Source organism: Syngnathoides biaculeatus, chromosome 13 (assembly GCF_019802595.1).
Source record: "Syngnathoides biaculeatus isolate LvHL_M chromosome 13, ASM1980259v1, whole genome shotgun sequence".
In the NCBI taxonomy this organism is placed as follows: domain Eukaryota; kingdom Metazoa; phylum Chordata; class Actinopteri; order Syngnathiformes; family Syngnathidae; genus Syngnathoides; species Syngnathoides biaculeatus.
Genome location: NC_084652.1, coordinates 15,540,958 through 15,568,500, shown reverse-complemented (window position 1 = coordinate 15,568,500; position 27,543 = coordinate 15,540,958). Strand labels below are relative to the sequence as shown.

The following is a 27,543-nucleotide window of genomic DNA, read 5'->3' as shown; positions in this document are numbered from 1 at the left end:
AAACACGCTCACGTCATGTAGCTGCAAACTAAAGAGTATCTATTCGCTTTTGTGGTTTTCACCTGAACGTCTTGTGGCATATTGTAGACTTCGGCATCCAGAAGCACGGTGCAGGCGCTGAATGGCAGTGTCTGATTTGCCAGTGTCCTTGCCGCCCGGTAGTGCACACGTAGGACTTCCTGCTCATTGGACACAATAAGCTTCTCCTGTGTCAAGGGAAGAAGGAAAAACCAGAGCCACGTGTGACGTCAGGAAACTCGCAAGACTTAGGCACAGTTTCAATTATCAGCTCGGACCTTTCTATTTATAGTTTCCCTGTTCTCTCATGTTTGCATCGATTTCATTTGAGGACTCTGTGCCTCCCTTTAAATTTTCCATAGGAGTTAATCTTTGTGTCAATACTTCTCTATATGTCCCTGGCAATTAATCTTGGGTCCACCCAACTCTCTCCCACAGTCACTTTGGGACAGGCTCCAGTTCACACTAATGAAGCACAAGCACGATAGATAATTGATTGATCGTCTCTACTTAGCTTTATTCAAGATTTAATAGCGACTAGTCCAGTGTGATAAATCCAAAAGTGGACTAAAACAGTGAATTATGCCTCACCCTCTCGATGCTGTGCTGTAGACGCAGTTTCATGCGGACCACCTCCTGCTTTTTGAACATCTCCTTCAGCTGCTCAGGTAGCGAGGGTGGCGGAGTTATCTGTCCACGATAGTTAGAGATTTTGAATCGCAAGTTCTACATTCTGAAGTACAATATAAAAGACACTTGTCTGGACTTACCGTTGGTATACACAACTTGCTGAGTGGATTGCCGTCTAGGAGGTAGGAGCCGTTGAAGGTGACGTACTCGTCGTAGTACTGTGGCGGCTGCGGCGCCACACTACACAGGACCTTTCGCTTTTCCTCGATCTTTCTCCGGATGTGCAGGAACTCGTAGTATGGGTTGGCACGCTCTGTCTGATAGGGTTCGATCTCCTCCAGCTTGACCGATGCCACGATAGCAGCAAGCGACTGCTGCTGCACAGGCTCGCCACTCTCCCGTTCCTGGTCCTGCTGGAGGGCTGGACCAATCTGGCACGGGGTTGGCTTGAGCATTTTTCTTTTACGTGGATGCGGCACATGTAGGTCCTCGTCTGAGGAGCGGAGCTTGAGTTTGGCACCACAGCAGTCAGATTCCGGTTCTCCGGACTGGGGGGACGAGTTCCCCGAGGTGCTGCTACTGCTACTGCTGCTGTTGCTAGTGCTACTACAGCTACTGCTGCTGCTCATGTCACTGTGGCCTATTGGCTGCATAGCAGCCAGACTCAACTCTTCAGCTGAAGACTCTGGTTTCCTATCCGAGGCTTCCACGTCCATGGACTCAGAGTGTGACTCTGAGGAAAACTCTGCAGTTAAATGTACGTCAAGTGAACAATTCTGAGGATTGTCAGGGTTCTGCTGGATGTTGCAGATCTCATGGTCCTTAGCAAGACCTGACTTGTCTTCAGACACCTCCATTGGAGCATCGCAGGTGACTACATCAGGTCTTGGATCCAAATTCTCTTGAGAAGATCTGGAATCTGTGCTTGGTAAGGATTCCGTCACGCTGGTGGTGTGTACTGGACATTCTGTTGCCTCTATCTTGAGGCCCTCAGGGGCATTTTCCAAACTTTGGTGTTCTGCAGCATCGGCAGTCACTGTTTTTTCCTTCTGGTCCCAAAGCTGGGCTGATGCACAAGAGTCCACCGGTTGAATGCACACAGGGACAGAATCTCCAGGCTGGAGGCTTTCAGGGTTCGTGAACTCTGGTGGTTCTGTAGACAGAGACACTGATGGTGGGTCAGAGTCCCTGTTAACACCATCTGGTTGGGAAGTTGGACTTTCTAGACAGGGGATATCTCTCATGATAGTGGCATCAGTGGGTTTGATTGCAGGACTACCACACAGAATAAGATTTGGAAGCTCTCTGTTTGGTGAGGAGCTGCCAGCAGTATCTTTACACTCTGTGACAGATTCGGAATTTGAGGATTGTGGACCAACCTCTGGTTCGTCTCTTTCAGTTGATGCCTCCCGTGTTTGTGAACCCTCTATGTGGGGCTTCTTTGGACTGTCAGCCACCCTTGTTTCAGTGGATGCATTGGCATCCTCGTCCAGAATGGCCCTGAGGTATGTAGATTCGTGTTTGCTGGAAAGTGTTGGGCGTTGGGCATTCGGAAGAACGACGCAGTCCTTATCTAAAACAGACGGCAATCTGGTGGCCTGGATGACAAGGGAAGACTGCAAGAACGTAGGCTGCAAGTCAGCTGCTTCCAGGTTCATGTCAGAGTCGTATTCCACATGCTTGGGGGTCAACATTGCAGCCTGGCAGGAGTCCTCTGAACTGGCGACAGAGACCAGGGACATGGACCTAGACATGAGACCGCAGTGTTCACCCTCGGGCCGCGGGGATCTGCTTAAGCAGTTCTCAACTGCCGACATAACCTTGGTGCCGATGGAAGGCAGGGTCTTTCCGTCCAGGGACATGGTCCTGAAGCTGGAGGTGTCCTTCACAGGTTTCTCTCGGCCGTGGGTGTCGGAAGCTTCAGAGCTTTTGGAGCGCATGAGCTCTTTGGTTAAGCAGGTGTCTGTTTTAGTCTTGTCTTTTGGCCTGGATTTTCCAGGGTCCACCAGAGGTCTTTGTTTGAGCCTCTCACGCTCCTTCTGCTTGATCTTCTCCAGGTGCTTCCGATGCCACTGCTCAATCTCTTGATCCTTCAGGCTGAGCATGCGCTCAAAGCTGGTCTGCATCAGATCATCATTCACCAAGCGCTTCTCTTTAGGCCTGGCATCTCGTGCTCCAGGAGTGGGGGTTTTTTGCTTGGGCTTTTCAGTATCGTTCTCGCTCGGCTTGACCTTCCCAATCTTGGCCTGCAGGGAGCGGTCCTTGTGTCGGTCTTTGTGCCTGTCCAGATCTCTCTCCCGCTCCCTCCGGTCGCGATCCTTCTCTGGTGTCCTCACAGCCTCCTCCTTGGATTTTGTGAACAAGGATTTGCCACCCTCAGAGAGGTAAGCCTTCTTCTCTTCCAGAAGAACTTTTAGATTTGAACTTGAGGAAAAGGTTCCGTCTTTTAACTTGTCTTTTCTTTTCCTCTCACAGTCCTTTTCCTTGGAGCGGTCAGATTTGCTGTGATCTGATGTTTTCTCCAAAGGCTTAATTTTCTTATCAGAACTCCCGCGATCCCTTTCTTTGTGTTCTGTGACACTGTAATCTCGATCGCAGCGTTTGTCAAGCTTGTCACGATTCTTCCTGCTGTCTTCGTGTTTCTTTGCAGCAGATAAAGACTTGAGTTTGTCACTCTCCTTGTAGTTTTTATCACCTGGCGAATGGCAGGATGTGGCTCCGGAGCGCTCTTTTTCTTTCCAGCGCTCCAAATGATTCTGTGATTCTGTTCTGTCTGTGTGCTCCGACCTGATCTTTTTTTCCTTATCCGGATGCCTTCTCTCCATTTTTTCCGGTTCCTTCTCTTTTCCTGGGACCCGCTTGTCTGTTTTCTCACGCGTGGCCTCCAGATGTTCCTGATCACCAGTGAGGGTTATGGGCTTCTCGTCCGTCTCTTCTTTCACACTGCTGCTCTGTGGCGGCTCAGCATCTGGAATCCGCCCGCCACAGTCGCCTCTGTCGTCTCGCTCTTTCGGTCTCTCCTCCCTGCGTTCTTTTTTTACTGCCTTGTCTTTGTCCCGCTCTTCCCTTAGCCGCCTCTCCTTTCCACTGGAATGTTTCTCCTTGGCATTCTTCTCCTCCTTGAAAGGGGAGCAGTCAGATGTCCTCTGCTCCTCCGATTCACGTTTCATGAGTAGCGCATCATCCATCTCGTCACTTTTAAAGAAGTTCTCCTTCCAGAACTCCCTGTCAAATTCTAGATTCCTGTGGCCCTCTCTCCTGGCATCCTTCTGCCTGTGACGGCTGCGCTCCGCCTCATAATCTCTCCGATGTTTGTCTTTTTCTTTGTGTTTGAGTTTGTGCTTCTTTGCTGCTTTTACATCCAGGTCTATTTTACGCACTGTGCTCTCGGTACTGTCTGGGGCGGTGACCTCCCTCCACGGACTGGAGTGGCTGTCGTCGTGCTCGCCGTCTCTCTGGTGGTGCTTGCTCTTCTCCTTGTGCTTGTGGGCCTTGGTGCTTGAGCCTTCCGTGGAGTAATCAGTGTCTGAGTAGTGGTTATACTTGATGGTGTCGGTGGGACATGAGCTGTTCTCCTGCTTAAGCAGTGTGTGCTTGTCGGTCAGGCCGTGGATGAGCTTGGGAGACTTAATGGTCGACAAGTGGAAAAGGTGGACAGACGAGTCATCTTTGGGGCTAAAGGACATCTTAAAAGAGTCCTCCTCGCGGCCTTTGTCAATGCTTTCTGAAACGGTGGCCAGCTGGAGGACCAGTGTCTTGCTGTTCTCCTTCCCATTCTCTTGGTTTTCCTTATTTTTATTCTGGCTCTTGTTCTTCTTCTTGATTTTACCCTTGTCTTTCTGCTCACTGCTGTCCTTTTTGGTCATGATGCCTTCCAATCTCTGGGAGCAGGTAGGCGAGTTCCTCTTTTCAGGCAGGCTCTCAAACTCATCGCTGGACGTGTCTGAACTACAGTGTATGCGTGGGATCTTGGGCTTCTTGGACTTGGAGGAGCTGTTGCCCTTGGCACTTTGCTTCCCCGCCACATTGTTGCGCTCTTTGTCCTCCTTTTCCCTCTGCCGCAATTCCCGCCGCAGGATGTGTCGGTCATTGAGCGCTTTACTGAGGTCCTCCTCCTCTTCCTCATCCTTGAACTCGTACTCGTCTAGGTCCGGCACACAAGTTGCTGACTTGGCTTTCATGTCAGAGTCTTTCTCAGCGTCTGAGTCGTCCATGTTGTCATCCATGCTGGATGGGTTGACAGAAGGTGGGTCCTCGGAGTCTGCAAAACAAAGAAATGGGTTATAGATTAGGTACACCTGCACAATATAACTTAACAAAAGAGTGGCATCATATATCCTACTTTTAAAGCTACCGTTATGTCATTTGTAATATTTTTAACTACATCAAATATCTTTGAAGTGCTGAAAATGTGCAAAGACAGAACAGTACAGTTGTGCTCATATGTTTACATACCCTGGAAGAATTTATGATTTCTCAGCCATTTTTCAGAGAATATGAATGATAACACAAAAAAACTTGTCTTTAGCTCATGGTTAGTGCTTGGGTGAGGCCGTTTACTTTCAAGAAAAATGGGCTGCATAGTCGAGTTGCCAGAAGAAAGCCATTACCATGTCAATGCCACGAAAAGAAAAAAAAACCCGATATTTACATTACATTATGCCAAACAACACAAAGACAAGCCTCAAAACACCTGCAACAAAATCATTTGGCGTGAAGTGATAAAAATATAACTTTTTAGGAACAATTGTCAACGTTACATTTGGAGAGGAGTCAAAAAGGCCTATAATGAAAGGTACACCATTCGTACTGTGAAACATGGAGATGGATTGTTGAAGCTTTGGGGATGTGTTAGCTGCAAAGGCATGGGAAATTTGGTAAAAATTGACGAAAGATGAATGCAGCGTTTTATAACATAAATAAATAAATAAAGACTGGAGGGAAAATTTGCACACATCAGCCCAGAAAATGCGCATGGTACGCATTTAGATATTCCAACCAGATAATTATCCAAAACACAAAGCCAAGTTAACCTGTCATTGGGTATAGCAGAATAAAGTCAAGGTTCTGGACTGGCCATCTCAGTCTGCCGATCTCGATATCATTGAGCCACTTCGGGGAGATCTCAAGTGAGCAGTTCAGACAAGACAGTCCAAGTATTTACAGGAATTGGAGCCCTTTTGCCAAGAAGAATGTGGAGGTTTACCATGAGAGAAAATAAAAAGCCTCCACCACCAAAGACTCCAAGCTGTCATTTATGATAAAATGGGCAGTACATGGTATTAAAAACTGGGGTATGCAAACATTTGATCAAGCTCATTTGTGTAGTTTCTGGTGTCAGATTTCAAGACTAAACACGTAATAAATTGTGTCACAGAAAGGTTTTTGTTACAGTTTATTTCTTTGAAAAATAACCAAGAAATCATGAATTTTGCCAGGTTACGTAAAATTATGAGCACAACTGTAAGCACAGAGTGCAGTCTGTGGGTATTCTCTGCAATTGTGAGTTACTTAATAGTCCATTTCTACCACTACATCACCAGTAAGCCATCAAGCTATGCCTGCAACCCAAGAATACATATTCCTTGGACTGTTATTTAGAGTATGTTATTTAGAATACAGTGTCTTTGTTGTGGTAACCCGCACACAGCTCATGCAGCGAGCCAATGGCGAGTTGGAATACTAATGCACTGCAAAGTTGCCTGCTAATAGCATCTAGGCTAGTAGATAGTAAGACCAAAGTTTGATCCGCCCAATACGCCATGGCTCAACGCACTACGCATAGATCCACAGCACTAGAGTCTTTTACAGGAAAGTTACAGTTGTTCTCACCATTACTGGCACCCATAAAGTTCAAGTAGCCGTAGTAAATGTGAATAGTCTCCTGAAGAAAATCATTCAAGGGTAACAACATTTTTCTAAAGAGAACTTGTTTGATACAAAAGAGGCAAAAAAAATTGTTTATGGACATCCCTCCATCCATTTTCTTAGCCACTTATCCTCACAAGGGTCGCGGGAGTGCTGAAGCCCATCCCACCAGTCAACGGGCAGGAGGCAGGGTACACCCTGAACTGCTCGCCAGTCAATCGTAGGGCAGATGGAGACAGACAACAGTCGCACCCACAATCACACCTAGGGGCAATTTAGAGTGTCCAATTAATGTTGCATATTTTTTGGGATGTGGGATGAAACCGGAGTGCCCGGAGAAAACTCACATAGGCACGGGGAGAACATGCAAACTCCACACAGGCATGGCCGGGATTGAACTCTGGACCTCAGAATTGTGAGGCCAACACTTTACAGCTGCGCCACTGTGCTGCCACTTAATGGACAGACAAAATAAAAATTAAATTTTTTAGCAATGCACATTAACAGTATGTTTACAGATAGTGCAATGAAGCCTTTAAGGAAAAGAACACCCTTCCAACAATCAAACATGGTGAAGGATCCATAATACTCCTTTGCAACATCTGGTACTGGAGGCCTTGACTTTATAACAGATACCATGAAATAAGAACATCATTAATACATCTTAAAACCCAATGTAAGAAAACTTGGCCTGAGGCAAAGATCTTGGATCCTCCAGCAAGACAAAGCCCCAAGCACATGCAAAATGGGAATGGTTGAAAAGGAGAAAATGGACTTTTTTAAAACGATCAGCAATGATTCCTTGTCTCAAATCAATTGAAAACCTTTGAGGAGAGCTGAAATCTGCCACTGGGAAAAAGAACCATGGAAATGTTCAAGAGTTTGAACAAACAGCGAAGGGAGAGTGGGAGGAAAATACCATCTGAGAAGTGTAAAAAAAACTTGGGAGATGGATACAAGAAACACTCGGAGGCCGTCATCACTGCCCCCATGTGCCACAAAATAGTGTGGAAATAGTGGAGTGCCAATATTGCTGCATGTTTTCTCGCTCTTTCTTTGAAATTACAATATCCATGTTGATTTTTTTTCCCCTCTTTGTTAAATTACTTTCGACCTCCAATCAAAAGATCCTGATGATAAAAGTTTGGTACATTTACATTTATTTATGAAGATATGATGACAGGTTATGCAAAAAATGAAGAATAATGGTGAGCACGACTATTACATTTGTTACCCCGCAAGCTCACCAGATAAGTACCTCATTCAATAATGGCGGGCGTAAAATACGTGAAACAAGGAAACGTTAAACGTTTGAAACGTTTCAAAAACAGCGGTATAAGTTATTCAGTTAGAAGCGGACTACAGACACTTGAGAACACAACAAAGGAAGAGGAAGGTGAAAACAAGACTCTGGAACAGTGTAAACATTTCTAGAACTTGGAATTTCAGAAAATGTGTTCCAGAGAAAGCCCTTTTGGAATACGAACAGTGGTTATACGTTGCCGCCTCTAAGTTTAATCTTCATGTACCTGAGGAGCTTTCATCTTGGTCTGAGAGCAATGTCTCTCCTTTCAACAGCTGCTCCAGCTCCTCTGAGTCGGCTACGTCAACCGGCCGCTCTCCACGTTTGTTGGCCTGGAAGGCGTCGCCACCGTGACGTAGCAACAGCTTCACAATCTGGACGAAAATCACAGGACATGGATATGAACCAAAGCTAAATGTGATGTAAACGAATAATTGGTGCATGTCTTACATCTTTATGGCCACTGCTGGATGCGTCATGGAGAGGCGTGTCGTCATCCAAACCCTGTGTGTTCACCTCAGCGCCAGCTGCTATTAACACCTTAGCTACATCGTAGTAGCCCAGGTTACAAGCTTCGTGTAGTGGGGTCCAACCTGGTCAACATTCCAAAACAATTTTTTTAAGGTGTGTACAAATTTACAGTACATATTTTTTCGGTTAAACAGATACGGCATTGGAAGAGGAGCATTCCTAAAAGGAAGATCAAAAATCACAAACAGGTGAAGTGGAATGTTATCGAATCTGGGGTGTCGGACCTGCAAAATCCTTGACGTTGACGTCTGCTCCCAAGCTGATGAGCTCCTTCACTTGCTTGGCGTCACCCCGGATGGCGGCCATGTGCAGGGGTGTCTCTCCACGCTCGTTCCGCTTGTTGACCTTGTCCTTCTGTCGTGACGAGGTGCTGCTGGGGACTTTCTTGGGCACCGGCGTGGTCTGTGACGGGTGGTTGGGTGTAGAATCTGTGACACAGCCAGGAGAGAATGTAAGAAAATTGGATACAGTAATCCCTTGTTTTTCGCAGTTAATGTGGACCAGAGTCCCCTTAGAAATATGAAACAGTACAAAGTAGGACCACCCATCCAACCCCCAGGAATTTTCCCATATGTGGGTACCAGAATGGTTAAGATATGTAAACAGCATTTACTGTATACATTACATATTTGAGACAAAGATTACAACAGTACACGTATTTACTTAAATCTTTAATTTGTGAACCTTTGTTAATCCTTCCTGCCATGGTCACCTGACCGTGGTCGGGAGCCACAGGGAAGATGCCTTGGTCCTCAGAAGGTCGTATTAGATCCTTTCAACGCTCAGCATCAATATGTACTCTCTTAAAGTCTATTCCTCCCTGGTCGCAAAAATTGTAAACTGTATACACTAACACGCGCTTGCGCTGCTTTTCTATCCCTTCTCACTGTTGCTGCTCCCCGTCTTCCCAGTACCGTCTCACTCACACAGACACTCATACATCAACGCTGCCTTTTGAGAGAGGTGAAAAGGGTTGTATTAGTAGTGGAGGAGAGCCTAATAGAGGCTTTACGTTCACTAAACGGCAGCACAGCCACACATGATGATTGTAAACACAGCCCTTGAAGAACAACGTACGAAAAGGTGCCCTCTTCCAAAAAAAGGCCTGTTTCATCCATGTTAAAAATTTGCTCATGCCATTCCTTACAAATGAGGTCAGTAAACTCTTCGTTCAAGTAACGACGAGCAGCACCATACATAGGCACGCTCCTGAGGGCATATCTTTTAAAAAAAAAAAAAATTCAACCAGCATTTGCTGGCCGAAAAACTAACTAAAATCTAACCTGTCCTGCAGGTGGCAAATCACAATGGAGGGTCCATCTATTTACCACACTACTGGCACCAGTCAACACATTTCCATCTCTAACCTTAATCACCCTTACCTGCTGCACAACCTTCCCATCTCTATCCCTCTGTCTGACCAACCTGTAGAGATCGTTTTGTCCTTCTGTAGTGTCCAACCTGGCATACATGTCCTCATGTGCCTCTTGTTTAGCCTTTGTCACCTCTATCTTTACCCAATGTCGCATCTCAATGTGCTCCTTTTGCTTCTCCTGTCCCCTTAGTGTCCCACTTCTTCTTCGCTAACCTCTTTCCTTGTCTGACCTCCTGTAATTTAGAGTTCCACACCCCCAAGTCTCCTTCTGCCCTGTCCTACCAAAAGACACACCAAGAAGTCTCCTGCCTATTGGTGCCAGTTGGTCACCCCAGCAACAAAGGATGTTTGCACCAGAGATGGTCATTGCACTCAAGTAAGTGTACTGTTACTTGACAATGTCACTCGAGTAAAAGTAAAAAGTAGTCCTCCCAAAAAATACTTCAGTCAAAAATACACGGTAAAATAATCACTGAAGTACTGAGTAAATAGCACAAACAATAGAAAAATAAAAAGAAAGTACCCATATCTGCTGTAGGTTAATTAATTGAAGACCCTAATTTGCCCATTGGGGTGAATGTGAGTAGGAATGGTTGGTTGTTTATATGTACCCTGTAATTGGTTGGGAACCAGCCATGGTAGGCTCCAGCACTCCTTCGACCCTTGTTTGGATAAGCAGCTCAGAAAATGGATGGATGGAAAAACAACTGCAATTTACCGCAGAGTAATTTCTGTAGCTATAAGTGATCTTAAGTATACACGTTTGGGGAGACTGTGCCAGCCAGACAAATACTACAATGCATGAAAGCTGTTGTTTTTGTTTGTTTAATGTAAACATGAGTCGTGCTCTGTTCCCTTTATAGTAATGACGACTTTCCTAACACGGTTGCCACATAGGCATGTCAATCAGTCGAACTGTCTTACATAGTGTTCATACCTATGCCCAATAGAAGACATGTGAGGTCGTGATTCGTGGCATTTGTTTGGTGAGCTCGATTTAAGACTTAAATTGGATCGGTCCCAACAACGCTCAATGTGGAAGTCGAAGTTGTAGTGTTGCGCACAAAATTGTTGAAAAATAAGCAATAACTTATCAATAAAAGTTGTGAGTCACATTTAGATCATTGTACTTCAATAACAGGACCATTACTTCTTAACAGCAGAAGCAGCAGATGTATATTTTCTGGTTCCTGTAAACTCCTGTGACTTATCCAAAACAGGTCCCGAGCGCACAGGCAGAACTTCAGGCTGGTGCACTCACATATGAATCCACAGCAGAGTTATATTAGAAATTACATCTGGGTCTGGATTGTGGATGTGTGGAATGGATCTAGCTGCCAGCATTCAAGTAGTAAAAAACAGCCTATGACAACACCAACGGCAACACTTCACCTGGAAAAACACTAGGGATCTATATGTTTCACATGAACAGCATATTTTGAGTTCAAAATGGCGAATTTCGCCGAAAGAAGACTGATTTGGATGTATGATTTTAGTGGTGAAAGCTCATATGATACGACATGGTGTTTTCTGATTGGCTGGTACACTTCCAACATTGTGACTCGGTTCAAATTTGGGACCAGAGCAAAACTAGTACCAGACGGCTGCACAAACCTGGACTGTTAGCTGTCATTTGCATGAGCAGAGCCATCTGCTTGCGCTCGGACAGCGGGTAACCAAACAAAAGATTGGGGGCTTGGGACTTCTTTCCCCCAGGCTCCCTTTTCACCTTCTTCTTATCTGGTCCATCCTTATCTGCAAAACAAAATAAAAACAAACACATTATACCCAGACACAGAGATTCTTGTGTTCAATACAGGGCCTCCACCTTGTATCTAATAAGAGATTACAAGTATATGAGGTTAAAATCAACCCCCCCTCCTCACACAAACACACACCTCCCCAATCTGTAACGACATGCGTGGGCGGATGCAGGGTGAAAAAACACACACACGTGCATGTGTGTTTGCAGCGGGCTAGGTGGAAAAAAAAAAGGGGGGGAGAGAGAGAAAGACTGGTGGAGGGCAGCAGCAGCAGCATCATTAGTACCAGTGGATTACCTGCGTACGTCCGGCAGGGGGCCGCTAATCTCTCCCCCCAGGTCTCAGTGGACTGGCCTGGGTCTGACTCATCTGTGGTGCAAAGCATCGTGGGAAAGCATGGCGTTAAAACGCTTGCCCCGCTTATGTACACGCACACACATTATGTCTGAGTCATGGCTATTCACAGGGGAGGGCAGCAGGGGATAACCTCAAATCTTCACCCACGCTGCCTTCTCTCCATGTTATTGTTACTTAATGACAATAAATGGCCTTTATAAACAGTATGGATCGATCCAAATCAACGTGGATTTCACAAAATAAATAAATAAATAAAAGAAACGCTTGTATCAAATATCCAGACAATAAATCAGTGATAATATGCCTGGGAGACGACTGGTTGGCACGTCTGCCTCACAGTTCTGAGGATCGGGCTTTAAATTTTAGCCCCACCTGTGTGCAGTTTGTAAATTCTCAACTTTCCTGCGTGGGTATTCTCTGGGTGCTCTGGTTTTCTCCCAAATCCCCAAAACAAGCATGGTACGTTAATAGAAGACTCTGAATTGCCCGTAGGTATGAAGTGGGTGCGAGTGGTTGTTTGTCTGTATGTACAAGCATGACGACAACACACAGACAATCAATTGGGACATAAAGACATTGCAGTAATTGTCACAGTGCAATAAAGACTGCTAGTAATCTGCCAATGATGGAACCTTTTGACAATTGTGGAAAGGATGTAGAGTCCTCTAGCATTTATAGCAGTTAGAGTGCCTCAAAGAGCAATAGTCTAGTGCAATGACCATTGTGCAAAGGTGCCAGGACTTTAAGGCATGTATCCAGTTTAAAGTGACTAGTCGTGCAATAATCTGGGACAATGTTGAGCAAGTGGAGCAGAGGCTACTTAGGTGTGAGACGCTAGTATTGGTCAACAATAGATGTGCAAATGGTGCAACACGTTGAGACTACTACAGTGAGTGAACGAGTAGTGTATGATTAATAATAATTGGCCAGGCAGAATGTGACGACAAACTCATGACATAAAACTGTCAGCATGTTGCATCTAAATTTTATATTAGCTGTTTCAGAAGTCAAATGTGAGGGGGAAGAACCTGTTGGAATGCCTGCTCGTTTTGCTTTGCATTGTTCAGTAGCACCTACCCAAGGGAAGGAGTTGGAAAAGCTGGTGACCAGTATGTGGAAGGTCTGAGAGGATTTGGTCTTTGTCTGTGCGAATAGTTGGTTGTTTATATGTGTCCTGCGACTGGCTGGCAACCAGTTCAGGGTGTAGCCTGCCTCTTGCTCAGAGTCAGCTGAGATAGGCTCCAGAACCCTTGTGACCTTAGTGAGGATAAGCGGTCCGAAAGTAGAATAAATGAATTCATCTATTAAGGCTCATGTTTATTTAGATTTTTTGAAAAATGGGGATATTTTTGCCTTAGAAGAAGTACTTTAACATTATCAGGAGAGGAAAAAAATGTATTAATTGGCAGTTTATATAAATCAATGCTGTGGAAAAACTGTTTCAAAGCTTGTTTGGTACTAAGAGCAAAGAAAATCCTAGCACAATTTGCTTTGTCAAATGTATGAAAGAAGAAACAAATCGATTAAAATCTGAAATCGGACATCACCTAGCTCTACTTTTAGCACAGCATGGATGCCATTTATTTTTGACCATTGATATACTGATGAACAGTTCCGTTTGTAGTCCACCTTTCACTGAAGCAGTTGAACCCCAAAAAGACATAACTCACAGCACTGACCCAGTGGATGTGACAATGTGATTGGTTCTGAGGGTTCCCATCATACCGTGAGACACCGTCAACATTTAAATGAAGCGTTGGCCTCCTGGGAAGATGAAAGCTAAGTGGGAAGCAGCGTTGTAAAATGCCCATGGCTGTAATTACAGCTTTTAAACCTAAACCAAACATACTGATCTGAGTCTAAATTAAGAATCGATGAGGGTAGCGGACAAGGTTATTTCACAACTTCAAGGCTTTGAGTTTGCAGTTTGCAGGGAAGATTAAGAGCAGCTCTTATAAAAACAGCACCTCCTGAGAATGTCACATCTCATTTAAAAAAACAAAAAACAAACACCAAGTGTTCATGGTAGTGGGATGACAATGAGCAATAAACTAACTTTGTGGTTCAGAGAGGCATTTTAGTTATTTTGAAGGAGGCTGTAATATTTCCTCTATTCCTCTCCTCTACTGAGCACTGGTGACTACCAACACACATTTCTACCCCTTTTGCTCTTATGATACAGTTGTCCCGATCCAGTCTTATTGTCGTCACCAAAGTAAAGAACGTACCTGCATTTGAGTTGTCAAAATAAATCCCAATGATCGTAAAAAGTGGATGTGGTGGTATTGGAATACAAGATTTTGTTACAGTAGTCTGATATCGTGAAACAGCAAATTTGTCTGATCCAGGCATTCCATGTTGTTGGTCACAGAAGTACTGTCTGGTCCACACCTTCAACATGTTTTAATTTTTTAAATGACTTTATAGCCCGTCAGATATTTACAGTAGTACATCCAAAGACACCCGACAAGGCTAAAAATGTACTAGCTTTGGGATTCAAATATACTGTTGATTATGGCAAGGCAGGGTCTTTTGCTGACCCATTCAACGACGTAATTGATTGGACTGACCAATTTAGACATGAAAGCCAATTAGTCGATCAGGAAATTTATCCAAAATATCGTCAGATGCCGATAAGGCCGATCAGATCGCTGTAAAGTCTATTAATGGGAGCTGCACACACCTCTCACCACACTGTCTCAATGGAGACTGCACGAACAAGTTGCCATAAATCTGGAGAGGAGTCCAATGGTAATCAACTGAAAAGTCTGATCAGTGGAATTTTATAATATAGATTGATTTGGAAATTATTGCCATAATGGCGAGTCACCAAAAACCAGTCATCCAAAATAATTACGAGGGACAAACCTTTGACACCTGCACAGTCGTACACCATAAAGGCCAAACCGGGTAGTGCGAAGACATGGTAACCCGTCAAAAGCTTGGGTAACAGGGAAGAAAAGGAACAAGAGGTAAGGAGCCTTTACCGGTGTCAGAGTCTCGCTCCTCCGTTGCCGTTCTGGGGGGACTGTTTGTGAAGGAGAGCTTGCGCTTCATGGAAGACTTGACTTTCCCTTCCTTTCCCAGCAACTCGCTCCGGTCCAACTTGGGCGTTTTGGTTAAGGGGGACAACTTGTCTTTGCACTGTTGGGGAGGAATAAAAAATGTGGGAAAAACATGATGATGAAAAAGAAAGCTTTCAAATTGTACAAACTCTACATATAATAGGTAGAGCTCAACAACAATCTGCGTTGAGCCAAACAATGCAAATATTCCATTAAATGCCGTGACAGACAGATTAGACCAGTGGTTCTCAAACATTTTTTGCAGTGCCTCCCCCCTTTTTGGAGCTGTAATTTTTTTCCAGCCCCCTCAGTTTCTGCAGCCTGTCCTTGGTTGTCCCCTGGATCTCCTTCTGGTGAGACATGCCCGGAACACCTCACCAGGGACAATCAGATGCCCCAGCTATGTCATCTGGTTCCTCTCGATGCGGCGGAGCAGCGGCTCCACTCGAAGCTCCTCTTAGATGACCAAGCTTCTCACTCTATCTCTAAGGGAGAGCCTGAACACCCCATGTAGGAAAGTAATTTTGGCCACTTGTATCCATGGTTTTGTTCTTTCAGTTATGATCCACAGCTTGTGACCATAGGTAAGGGTAGGAACATAGATCGACCGGTAAATAGAGCTTTTCACCACTGCTCCAGTGAAAGTTGGAGATCACGGCTTGATGAAGCCAAAAAAAACATATCTGCAAAAAGCAGCAATACAATACCGAGACCATCCCTCTACGTCTTGGCTGTGCCTAGAAATTCTGTCTATAAATGTTATGAAGAGAATCAGTAACAAAGGGTAGCCTTGGCGGAGGCATTGGCGACTTACTGCTGGCAATGTGATCAAACTCTGGCACTGGTCATATAGGGACCGAACAGCCCGTATTAGGGGTTCAGTATCCCATAGTCCCAAAGCACTACCCACAGAACTCCCAGAGGGAAACAGTCGAACACATGTACACTGGTTAGGCGATGTCCTGTGCAGCCTCGAGCACCCTGCAGAGGATGTAGGTTTGGTCCACTGCTCCATGGCCAGGACGAAAACCGCATTGGTCTTCCTGAATTCTGAGATTTGATTTCCTGACATACCCTGGTCTACAGCACCGCTGAATAGACCTAACTAGGGAGGAGTTTGATCCCCCTGTAGGTGGAACACACTCTCCTCTCCCCCTCTTTAAAAAGGGGGACCCCCCCCCCCCCAGTGTGCCGATCCAGATGAACCCCAACGTAGGGGCACTGAGCCGGGGGCAATAAGTATACCCACACCTGCTCGGTGCCTATCACAGTGGGCAACTCCAGAGTGGAAGAGAGTCTAACCCCTCTCTAGAGGACTGTTACCAGAGTCCAAACATTATGTGGAAGAAAGTCTAACTATATCTAGTCAGAACTTCTTAAACTCACACACCAGCTTGGGCTCCTTCCCTGCAGTCTGGCATTCCACATCCTTAGAGCCAGAATCTGTAGCCAAGGTCCCTGACTTCAGCCACCACCTAGCTTGCACTGCACCTGACCCCTAAAAATCCGGATCTTGTTTTCATCTCACAATGTGTTGTATGCTATACCATTATCTAATTATCTGATGACAAGATGTTGAACTGCGCAGCAATATCCATACAATCTTATCCTAATCCTTTAAAGCAGGCCTTTGCTGGGTTATATGAAAAAGCCAAAGTCAGTTTATTGCATTGTATTATTATTATGTTATTGTTATTTTGCAGTCTGTCTGTGTGAAATGTCGCCCCAATGTCACAAAACCTATTCAAGATCACACATTTTCTACAATAAATAGTGCCACAAAACGTTTTGGAGTGCCCTCTCTCTCCCCCCTGAAAAAAAATAAGGAAAAAAAAAAAAAACACATCTGAGCTTTTGAAAAAGGAAATGTGTAGAGGTGACCAAAACCAGTGAATGTTGATTTGAGCAGGACTCCGACTTTTACCCGCCAGAGGAGAAAGTCGTGTCATATGGAATGTGCAAGAAAACAGAAGGCAATAATTAAGGAATAGAGCCTCTTGAATTTCATCGCAGTCACTATAAATACAAGAGCGATGTTTTAATGCTGCCAGCAAATGAATGCCTGACATTTATGTCTACAAGTCATTCGTCAAATAAAAACAAGAGCACCTTGGGGATAATAATGGGTAAAGGATCATGGTTTGTCATGTCAGTACCTTCTTTCCCGCTTGCTTTTCCACCATGGCGCCATCTCTGTCGCTCCCAGGTTTGGCCATGGCGTGGCATTCGACTAGCTGCAACAGCTCTGGCACAGCGGGTTCATCATGCACCTTGAAAAAAATGAAAGTATGCGATGAACTTTCCAAAATCCACTCCAGCCACCACTTTGAGTAAAGTAGAAAGCGGTTGAAGCATTTTTGATGCATCTTGCTAAATGCTCAAAGGAAACAACCTCCTAGGTAGAGGCAACACCTAGGACTGGGTATTGGATTCTCGACCATTACGACACTGTCATCATGCAGGGATTCTCAACCATTACGACACTACTGATAGTGTGGGATAATCCTTGTCTTGAAATCATAAATGATACATCAAAATGTCTATTGAATTGATAAAGGGAAAACTATTCCAAACAGAACCATGTGCAAGTGAATGTTCTGCTAAATCACATGCTATTTTCACTAAGTATCAGTAGAATTCTGAAGATTTCATTTTAGTGAGCATTAAGGACTTGCTTTTTTGGGTGACACGTTAGTTAACATGTTAGTTATGATAGGACAACTGTGGATTAGGGCAAGGGTTGCTTTAGAAGTTAGGATTAAATTAACAAAAATACAAATTAGTGGAGGGTTAGGATTAGGTTTTATGATGATTTGATCAGTGAGATTGGTATTGGACAATCATGAGCATTTTATGATGATTGGTTGATCGTCTTTGTTGTCATAATTTGCCGACCCGATTGGTGACCGCCATGGTGGACAGTATATTTGTATACAAAAGCATGTTTACTTTTAGCATTCTCGCGTCTTTTGAGGTACAACTGTAAATATCTGACAGCCAATAAAGTTGTTAAAAAAATGTAGACTTTGTGGGAGAGAAAAGACATCTGAGAGACACATAATGCATGAATTAGACTACAAGACAAATTTGCTCTTTCACGACTGCACTATGTCAGACTACTGCAATAAAATCTTGTATTCTGATAACACCACACCCAATTTTTACGATAATTGGAATTTATTTTGTCAACTCAAATGTGATCAGATACACTCATTGCCGTGGTGATGACAACATGAGTGGATTGCGCAGACTGTATTATAAAGAAAATGGGGTACAAAAACTGTTGGTGGTCTCCGATGATCAGGACAGGAGAGGGCGTTCATGTAAGGCTTGAATGAGGTATGTTTCACATACTTTTAAAACAATACGGCTCGCAAGCAGGGAACAAAACGTTATGTAGCCTAGCAAAGCCAGTGCTAGCCCTCGTGGCTGTGTGTAAACACGCTGGTGTTCTTTTGAACACATTATTTGACCAGAGCAGTCAGGACTTACTGCCATCTAATAGAAGAATTGATTCTGCCTGTCACTATGACTCCCTGGCACAAATGAACATAGAGCCATTTGATATTTATTCTAAATATATGTTTTTGGATCAATTAAGTCCACAAGTAACAACAGTAAATGAAAAGGTCATTTAAAAAGATACATTAGTCCATCTTGTGATCATATCAGTGCTTGGTTTTCGTTTTTTTTTCAACTCGTTGATTGGCCCCAAAAAATCCAGATTTAGTATAGCCTAGCAAGGAGTTAGGTTCAGGGAATGATTAAGATTATGGTAAGGTTAAGAGTAGACATTACGGCGATTTGATCGGCTTGATCCGATTGACAATAATTGGCATTTTTTTGCTGATCGTTTTGATGTCATGTTTCGTAGATCCGAACAGTGGTATCAATGATCTGCTCCGAGAAAGACATTTACTCAGTGTCGCTGTCGTACAGTCTGAATCTAAAAGCTAGTTTATTTTTAAATCCTAATACTTATCGTTTTTTTTAACCCTTTCCTTGATGTAGTACTGTAAATATCCATCCTTCTGAGCCTCTTATCCTCAAGTGTCACAGGAGTGGTGGAGCTAATACCAGCTGTCATCTGTCAGGAGGCAGGGTACACCCTGAACTGGTTGCTAGTCAATCGCAGGGCACATGGAGACAAAAGACAGTCGCACTCACAATCACACCTAGGGGCAATTTAGAGTCTCCAATGAAAGCATGTTTTTGGAATATGGGAGGAAACAGGAGTGCGTAGAGAACCCAACTCAGACACGGGGAGAACATGCAAACTCCACACAGGTGGGGCCAGGATTTGAACTACAATCGTCACAACTGTGAGGCATGCACTTTACAGCTGCACCACCGTGCCGCCCTGTAAATACCTGACGGCCAATAACGTTAATCCCAATGGGAGAGATAAAACTGCCGAGACGAGACAACACGTAATGAATGTGCGGATCAGACTATAAGACAAATTTGCTTTCTTTCACAATTGCAATAAAATCTTGTATTCTGATACCACTGCATCCATTTTTTGCCATCATTGGGCTTTATCTCAACTCAAATGTCATTCATTACAGTGGCGGCAAAAACATGTGTATCGAGCCGACAGTATTATACGAAAAAAATGGGAGGGAAAAAGTGGTGGTCACTGGTGGTCAGGACAGGAAACCATTTTTGTGTAAGGCTTGATTGAGCTATGTTCACATACTTTTAACAAGATATGGCTCACAAGCAATCAAAATGTTACATAGCATAGCAAGCTAATGCTACTGGTTGTTTGTAAACATCCTGCCTTTGTGTCGAACACATATTGACCAGAGCAGTGAATTCCATTATTTTGGAGGCATTTTATAGTTGATTTCAAATTTCACCATACAAAAGCAAAAATCAAACAAAAATGTCCCAAAAAGTAGATATTGTACATTAATTGCTGTAAGTACTTACTGCCATCTAAAAGACGAATATTCATTAGTTCTGTCTGTCACTATACCTCTCTTGCATAAATAGATGAACAAAGATAAATAATTTATTGTAAGTATACGTCTATATTTGAACAATTAAGTACACAAGTATATACAGTAAATAAACGGGTCATCTCAAAAGACTCATCGCTCCACCTTATGATAAGATTGGTGATTATTTAAACTTACTGATCGGGTGTGGGCCCCGAAATGTAAAGCCTAGTTAAGAGTTTGACAAAGTGCCACAGTGAATATGATAAACACAATTTTCACAAGTTTTATTTCTTGTGGTTCTCTTTCTACCTAGACCACAAGCCACAACAGGACAGAGTATACCGCCCCCCTGTGGGATGCCAATGAGAGGTCTGCTATTAGTCAGCAAACAGATTTCCATCAGCAGAAGAGAAGACGCCAGCAGCCAGCCTTAAAAGTGACACACACTGCCTCTAAGAAGACAAATGTGGAGAGGGTGGGCAGTGACAACTATAATTACGACGGCGTTTGGGCCCCTCGCCAGCTTGGCATTGGCCGAGCAGCACCGCTATTAACCTTAGACCGTTTTATGTCTGTATCAAACCTTGACACAGTTCACACAGAGAACAGTCAAAATGACCTTGACATGCTCACGCGAGCTATTTGAGAACTGTATAAAGAGACCACTAAGTGTACAAATTAAGCGTGATAAAAAGAACATGACTAGCTTTCCCGTCCCACTACTAACTCCACAGCAGGTCATCAAAAACTAAGGAGAGATTTTTAAGGAGAAAATGCAGACGAACTGTGGTTTACAGTTCAATCTCATGGTTGCAATCGAAGTAGATTGGTTTTACATGCAACACAGATGTGAAGCAGTTTTCAGGGACAGTGCTTATACAACTAAATATTCAAGTAATTTTAAATGTGGAATGACCAGACAGTGGTGCCTTGAGATTATCTTAAATCGTTCCATGACCATGCTGATAACAAAATAATTGTATATATTAATATTTCAAGCCCATCCATCCATCCATTTTCTTTGCCGCTTATCCTCACAAGGGTGATGGGAGTGCTGGAGCCTATCCCAGCTTTCTTTGGGAAGAATGCTGGGTACACTCTAAACTGTTTGCCAGCCATCTGAAGGGGCCCATATAAACAAACAACCATTCAGACCTACGGGCAATTTAGGGACTCCATTTAACCCATCAGGCATGTTTTGGGGATGTGGCAGGAAAACAGAGAAAACCCATGCTGGCATGGGGAGAACATGTAAACACAGGTAGGGCTGGGATTCAGACCAGTTCTAACAAGTTGTCCACCGTGCCGCAGGACAGTTTACAAGTTTCATTATTTTTATTCTTGTAAATCAGCTGTTTAGTGTACAGAGAAAAACCCACCCAGGCACAGGGAGATGCAAATCAACACAGCGGAGGTGGGATTTGAACCCAGGTCCTCAAAACTAACACATCTGATGCTGCATGAAAGGGAGAGCACACCCAGAACCTTAATTCTAATGAAGTTGGTACATTGTGTAAAATGTAAAAACAATACAATGATTTGCAAATCCTTGGTTTATTCCATTGAATACATAATGAAGAATGTACGAACTGCTTGCTTTTCCCCCAAAAAATATTTACACAATTTTGAATGTGACGCCTCTAACACATTCCTGAGAAACTGGGTCAGGGGCATGTTTACAGCTATGTTACATCACCTTTCCTTTTAACAACAATGAATACACATTTAGGAACTGACGACACTAATCGGTGGGATTCATTCAAAGGAAGGGCGAAGGAGTAGAATTGAGACTGGCCCTAACATTCTAAAGGTTGGAAAGTACTCGCTGCTGTATAAGGCTAGCAGCGTTAGTTTCAGATATTGTCGTGATGTGGTGCGAGTCACAGTTTCTCCCTGCGTCATAACAACATCCTGTCTTGGACGGGATGTTTCAGTGTTGTAAAATAATGTCACACAAACACTGGCCGCCGTTAATCTCAGTCCATATATAAGGACTCATTTGTTAAAACAGTGGGATTACTCAAATTTATGAACACTACTGTATCTCGAAATCCCGTCATTACGACAGTTGTTCACGGTACAGTATACACATAGGTCCTTGGTGGAGGTAAATCTGCTAACTGACAAGAGTAGCTCCGCTGCATAGCTTCATGTTCAGAGGGAAGGGGCTTGTGGGGATTCGGCATGCTTGTAGTTGTACGTTTGGCACAAATGTATGAGGAGCACATCCAGTGTAGTAACCCGATCCTGAGACTGCAGCATGAGACGAGGGCTAAGAATAGCAACGGGGCCTGACACACAGCAGAGCAAACGAGCAGCCGCAGAAGCACCAACGACGCTGAGTACACGTATGTCACAAAAGAAAACTATATCGTCCACCTCACGAAAATACAATATCGTGATAGGTACAACATCACAGGGGGTGCAGCACACACACTGCGACAACAAACAGCCTCTCATGAGGTTCAAGCCTTGTATGCAGTCAGGCTAAATGATGTGTGGGGGTAGAGAGGGGGTGGGCTGCGGTGTGCATCCATTCCCAGTCGCCGCCCCATCCTCCACCGCTGACTCTCTAATGAGGAGCAGGACAAAGGCAGGAACCAAAAAAAAATTGCGTGATTACTACAGGCAAGAGAGTGAGGGAGAAAGAGGGGCCAGGATGACAACAAAGGCCTGCAAGGATCCAGACGCCCATATAGCGTGATGGCACTCAGGGCTTCAGGACAACTCCAGTGACGCGTTGTTTAAAATGTGTTTTCACTAGACATGCTGTCAAAATGGCACAAAGTAATTGCCCTTAAATAAAATGTGTAATTAAATAACACAGAGCAGAATGCAAATCTTCACCGAAATCTAAAAACACTACCAATAAACAGTGATAACATTTTAAAACACTTGTACACTTATTTCAGATAGCAAATTTATTTATACCCTGTTCAGCATTTGGCCTTTTTTCAAACATCTGCGACATGGACCCATTATGAGAAAACATGCCCTTTAACAGTTCAAAATATAGCTTTGATTTTAAAAAACACTTTACCAATGAACAGCAGTAACATTTCAAACTGCTAGAAAAATAGTTTCAAATTGAAAAAAAAATTCACGATTAATTTCGTATTTAGCCTCAATTTTCATGTATTATAGGTGACATGTGCCCAGAATGCAGACATGTGGAAATGGGACACAACTACACAAAGGTCAGTGTCAGGCAGAGACAACAACAATTAATTAATATACAGTAGTCATCATTTGCGGTTCACTGTATAACAGATTTTCAAAGTGTACATATATAATTTCAGAATGTACAGTGAAGAAAATAAGTATTTGAACACCCTGCTATATTGCAAATTCTCCCACTTGGAAATCATGGAGGCGTCTGAAATTGTCATCATAGCTGCATGGCCACTGTGAGAGAGATAATCTAAAAAGAAAAATCCAGAAATCATAATGTATGATTTTTTAACGATTTATTTGTGTGATACAGCTGCAAATAAGTATTTAAACACCCGTCTATAAGCTAGAATTCTGGCCCTCAAAGACCTATTACTCCGCCTTTAAAAGTCCACCTCCACTCCATGTATTATCCTGAATCAGATGCACCTGTGTGAGGTCATTAGCTATATAAAGACACTTGTCCACCCCATACAGTCAGTAAGACTCAAACTTGTAACATGGCCAAGACCAAAGAGCTGTCCAAAGACAAAATTGTACAACTCCACTCGGCTGGAAAGGGCTACGGAGAAATTCATGAAAAAAGGTCCACTGTTGGAGAAATCATTAGAAAATGGAAAAAGCTAAACATGACGGTCAATCTCACTCAGAGTGGAGCCCCATGCAAGATATCACTTCGTGGGGTCTCAATGATCCTCACAAATGTGAGGAATCAGCCCAGGACTACACCACCGGCAGGGTGTTCAAATATTTATTTTCTTCAATCTCGATGTTTTTCTGTATCGCAGGAATTTACTGTGATCTTTTTATTTATTTATTTTTTTTAAACAGGGACCGACGCTGTAACAATTTGTACTGAAAGTGAAAATCGCAGTTTTCAAATACACAAACTGCTGGAGTCCTTATAATGGCAGAAAATTTGTGTTTGTCCATTCTACATTCAGCCCCATGAGCTCACAGAGCTACCAAACTTAATTTTTAAAGCTAATTAATGAGCTCAGTTTGAGGATACATTTCTTCATCAAGCCTACTCCAACTGTTTGTCATGGAACAACTTTTTTGCAGTTTGCCTGTGATGGCCTTGTTGACTGAATGTATAATCTGGCTATACATCAATCGGTTTACTTTCACTTTTCACTACTTGTACGCCTGTCTGTCTCTGCCTGACTGTCTGTATAACAGCAAAATGTCCAGCCAACAAGGCAACACAATCCCTGTACATCTGCGTGGTTCCGAGAATACATAAAATGTGCTGGGCCTGCTGCCCAAATTGTGGATTAGCATAGCAGTTCACCCTGCATCGTTAGCCTCGGCTAGTCCAATTTGCTTCTGGGGGAGGGAGAGGAATGAGGGAAGCAACCAGCACAAGGTCAGTGAAAGTCCATATTTGTCCCAAAAGTCTTTTGATAAAATGAGTACGACTGTTCCAACAGTGCTTTATTCCAACTCACCACTACTGTGCGCATTCCATTACATGCCTTTTGCAACACTACCGCAACGCCTGTCGTGGAGTCATTGAAGTGGTGTGTGTACTTACTGACTAAACAGAGTGCTGGGCTGCCGTTATTTAATTTCTCGTTTGCAGTGGAGAAAGTGGGAAGCCTGTGGAAAGGAAGTCTGTTACGGTGTCACCTCAATATTTTCATTGTTGCTTTATGTGACACAGCGAGTTTTGTCTCCTAAACGCCACGGTGTCATTTTGTTCTTATCCATTGAAGCCGATTTGAGCCCTTACTACATTGCAAATGATAGCTTATTTGTTAGTTTGTTTTTACACCACTAGTTTTTTTAAATTTCTGGTTTGCAGTACAGACCAGAGACTATTTCCATTTTACAATGTTTTGCCATTGCTGGCGTTGCCCAGATTTGTCAGTGGTGACGTAGCATCCTTCAAAGAAGTCAGGCTTTCCCTGCTGAGGGGGGCCACAATCCAGCAATATCTACTGGTATTTGTCATTGTTGAAAAAGAAAGCCAGAGTTGCCATCGGTAAAAATTCCCTTCCAGAACATCTTGTTCAAATTTGTCTGAATTTCCATATTTTCAAAATTACGTCAAGAACATTTCCATGCAAGTCATAGTCACAATTGCTAATAAATTATGGCTTCAATGTTTATCATTTTAATTTTTGTATTACATCAATCTTGTAATGGTAGCTACGGTTTACAGTTGTAGCCTCAATCAAAATACCACTATATGACATTTTGACATTCCATCATCAAAGATATGTCTGTGGATTAATTCATCTATGCCAACTTACAACACTAGTAACAAAAAAAGACTCATAATTCTCTTGAGACAAATTATGATCTCAAAGAGAACATTTAAACTATTCATTTTCCAAAAAAGCATTTCGAATAAACTGAATTGGATAATCTATGGACAATAGTTTTTGGGTCTATTTTGTGCAATGTACTTCTTGTAAGCATACAAGAAAGTACATGGAAGAAGAACTGTAATTGTGTCTTCTCTTGCAGGCTATCAATATTTCAAATTTATATTTTATAAATTCATAATGTTTGCTGAAACAATGCACTTATTGTTGGGCTAATAAAGGTTATCTATTACAGTAGTACAGATATGATTATTTGTAATAATAAAAATAAAAACTTTTAACCTGCTCACATTCTGAAGAGATGTATGCAGTGACGTGCTAATTCATTTCTGGTTCAGATGCGGCGTCCTGTGTTGATGTGTATTACTTTATTTACACTGTATCCCTTAACACCTTAACTGACCTGTTATTTTGTTGTTCAAAGTTGGCTAGTTCCTGCAAAGATGTGGTTGCAGCCAGACGTACGTAACAAGAGTATCATTTCAACAAATCACTCATTTCAATGTTTTGGGACTACATTACTTGTAAAGATACCCTAGCAATTACCAAGGGTTTGACATCGTCTTAGCCTTTCCACTCTACGTCTTCCTTTCATGACACTTTTGTAATAAGCATGGTAAGAAGTGTACCTTATTTGCAACCAAGGAGCCAATGATCAGTGACGTACAATGTGTTGACACTGAACACAAAGAGAACTTTCGCCTCTGTGGTGTGGCAACCGGTGGACATAATGGCATGCACAAAGCAGCTGTTCAATGTGGAGATGCCGGTAATGTCAGATGCTATTTTTTTCGTTTTTTTTCCACTCCAATATCCGGAACAATCGTTACAGCTGTTACCCTAACAAAATACAGAGGTTCCCTAACATTGCGACCCTATTGTGTATAAGCAGAAGGAAATATAAATTAATACTGTACCATGTATGAACCATCCATTCATTTTGATTTTTATATTAAGATTTCTTTTGTAGCACTGCGGGCCCTTGAGTACCATAGTTACAATCCTCTGTATGTGTTATTAATATTGAAGGATTGACAATAAAGTACCTTGAACCTGGAAAAATATTCTATTTGGGACCGTTGACGCAGTGGCATCATAAATCTCCTCCAATCAGAGCAGGGCTGGCGGAGTGATTTCCGAGGGGTACTTTGGCAGAATTGTACTGTAAACGGCAAGGACAAAAATGGAGGGAGGCATAATTATAGCCATGTCCCTCTATCCTAAACTTTGGACAAATTGAAAAATAACAAAACATATAAATAACGAAACATCTCTGCAGGAGGCTTTCAAACTCCCTTTCAAATCTCCCTGCTCAGCCTGAAATACACCTTCTTGCAGATAGAATTCATATGAACAAGTTTGAACTCAAGAGTTCTGGCTCTGAAGTTAATATAGAATCTTTTTTTTTTTTTTGCTGCTGTGTCACCCCCTCCTCCTTAAAATAACCCAGCTTTCTTTTCCAACAATGACAAATATATATTGCTAAGTTGTGGTCCACTCGGAGGGGGAAAGCTTCCCGATGACTTCACAGGCTGTTGCCTCATCAATTCTAAATATGTTATGGTTGCACCTCCATTCCCGTTGTCATTCTGTCACACTGAGAAAGTGTGGTGTGAAAAGGCATTAACACATGTAGGATGTAGCTTGGCATTGTTTTTCTGATAAGCAGGGATGTCGCTGAAAACGAAGCTCCTTGGATGGCAGCATGTGTTACTCAAAAACCTGCATGCATTAATGGTGCCTTAACAGTTGTTCACTGTGTCTGTCCATCTCAAATGCAGTCAGGCCCAGAGAAGCACTCAGCAGTTCTGGGTATTGTTCACAGTATGGCTTTCATTTTGTATGGTATAGTTTTAACACACATTTGGACCATTTGTAGTAACAAACACTGTCAAACTGCGAATGGTTTTCTGAAGTGTTTTTTTTTGCTACTCTCAGAGCTTTTTGAGAAAATCTTACAGGCATGAGATTTAAAATGATAAAATATTTGAAAAAACATCTCCCTATTAAATAGTCTTTGTGGTGTATTCAGTTGAATTAAGGTTGAAAGTAATATGCGAGTCATTTCATAAATTCAAATCATGTTTTACAGAACATCCCAAATTTATTGGAATTGGGAGTTTGTAGATATTTTGGGGAAGGTAGTTTAATGTTATAATGTGATGCTAGTCTGCTATGATGCT

The 27,543-nt window shown here is 43.0% G+C and overlaps 1 protein-coding gene across 3 annotated transcripts in view; it reads right to left on the bottom strand.

Moving 5' to 3' along the window:
- Positions 1-27,543, bottom strand: part of ankrd12 (ankyrin repeat domain 12) — a 43,246-nt gene that overhangs the window by 2,775 nt on the left and 12,928 nt on the right. For 2 of the 3 annotated variants that reach the window (XM_061838587.1, XM_061838584.1), the window contains exons 2-11: positions 17,067-17,180; positions 14,833-14,989; positions 11,786-11,857; positions 11,340-11,480; positions 8,575-8,778; positions 8,270-8,412; positions 8,046-8,193; positions 789-4,909; positions 610-708; positions 63-206 (exon numbers count right to left, since the gene is read on the bottom strand). In XM_061838587.1, coding sequence (XP_061694571.1) covers positions 63-206; positions 610-708; positions 789-4,909; positions 8,046-8,193; positions 8,270-8,412; positions 8,575-8,778; positions 11,340-11,480; positions 11,786-11,857; positions 14,833-14,989; positions 17,067-17,126 — 5,289 coding nt within the window. In that variant the 5' untranslated portion in view covers positions 17,127-17,180. The remainder of the gene's footprint in view (positions 1-62; positions 207-609; positions 709-788; positions 4,910-8,045; positions 8,194-8,269; positions 8,413-8,574; positions 8,779-11,339; positions 11,481-11,785; positions 11,858-14,832; positions 14,990-17,066; positions 17,181-27,543) is intronic. The other variant, XM_061838586.1, reaches the window with a different exon arrangement.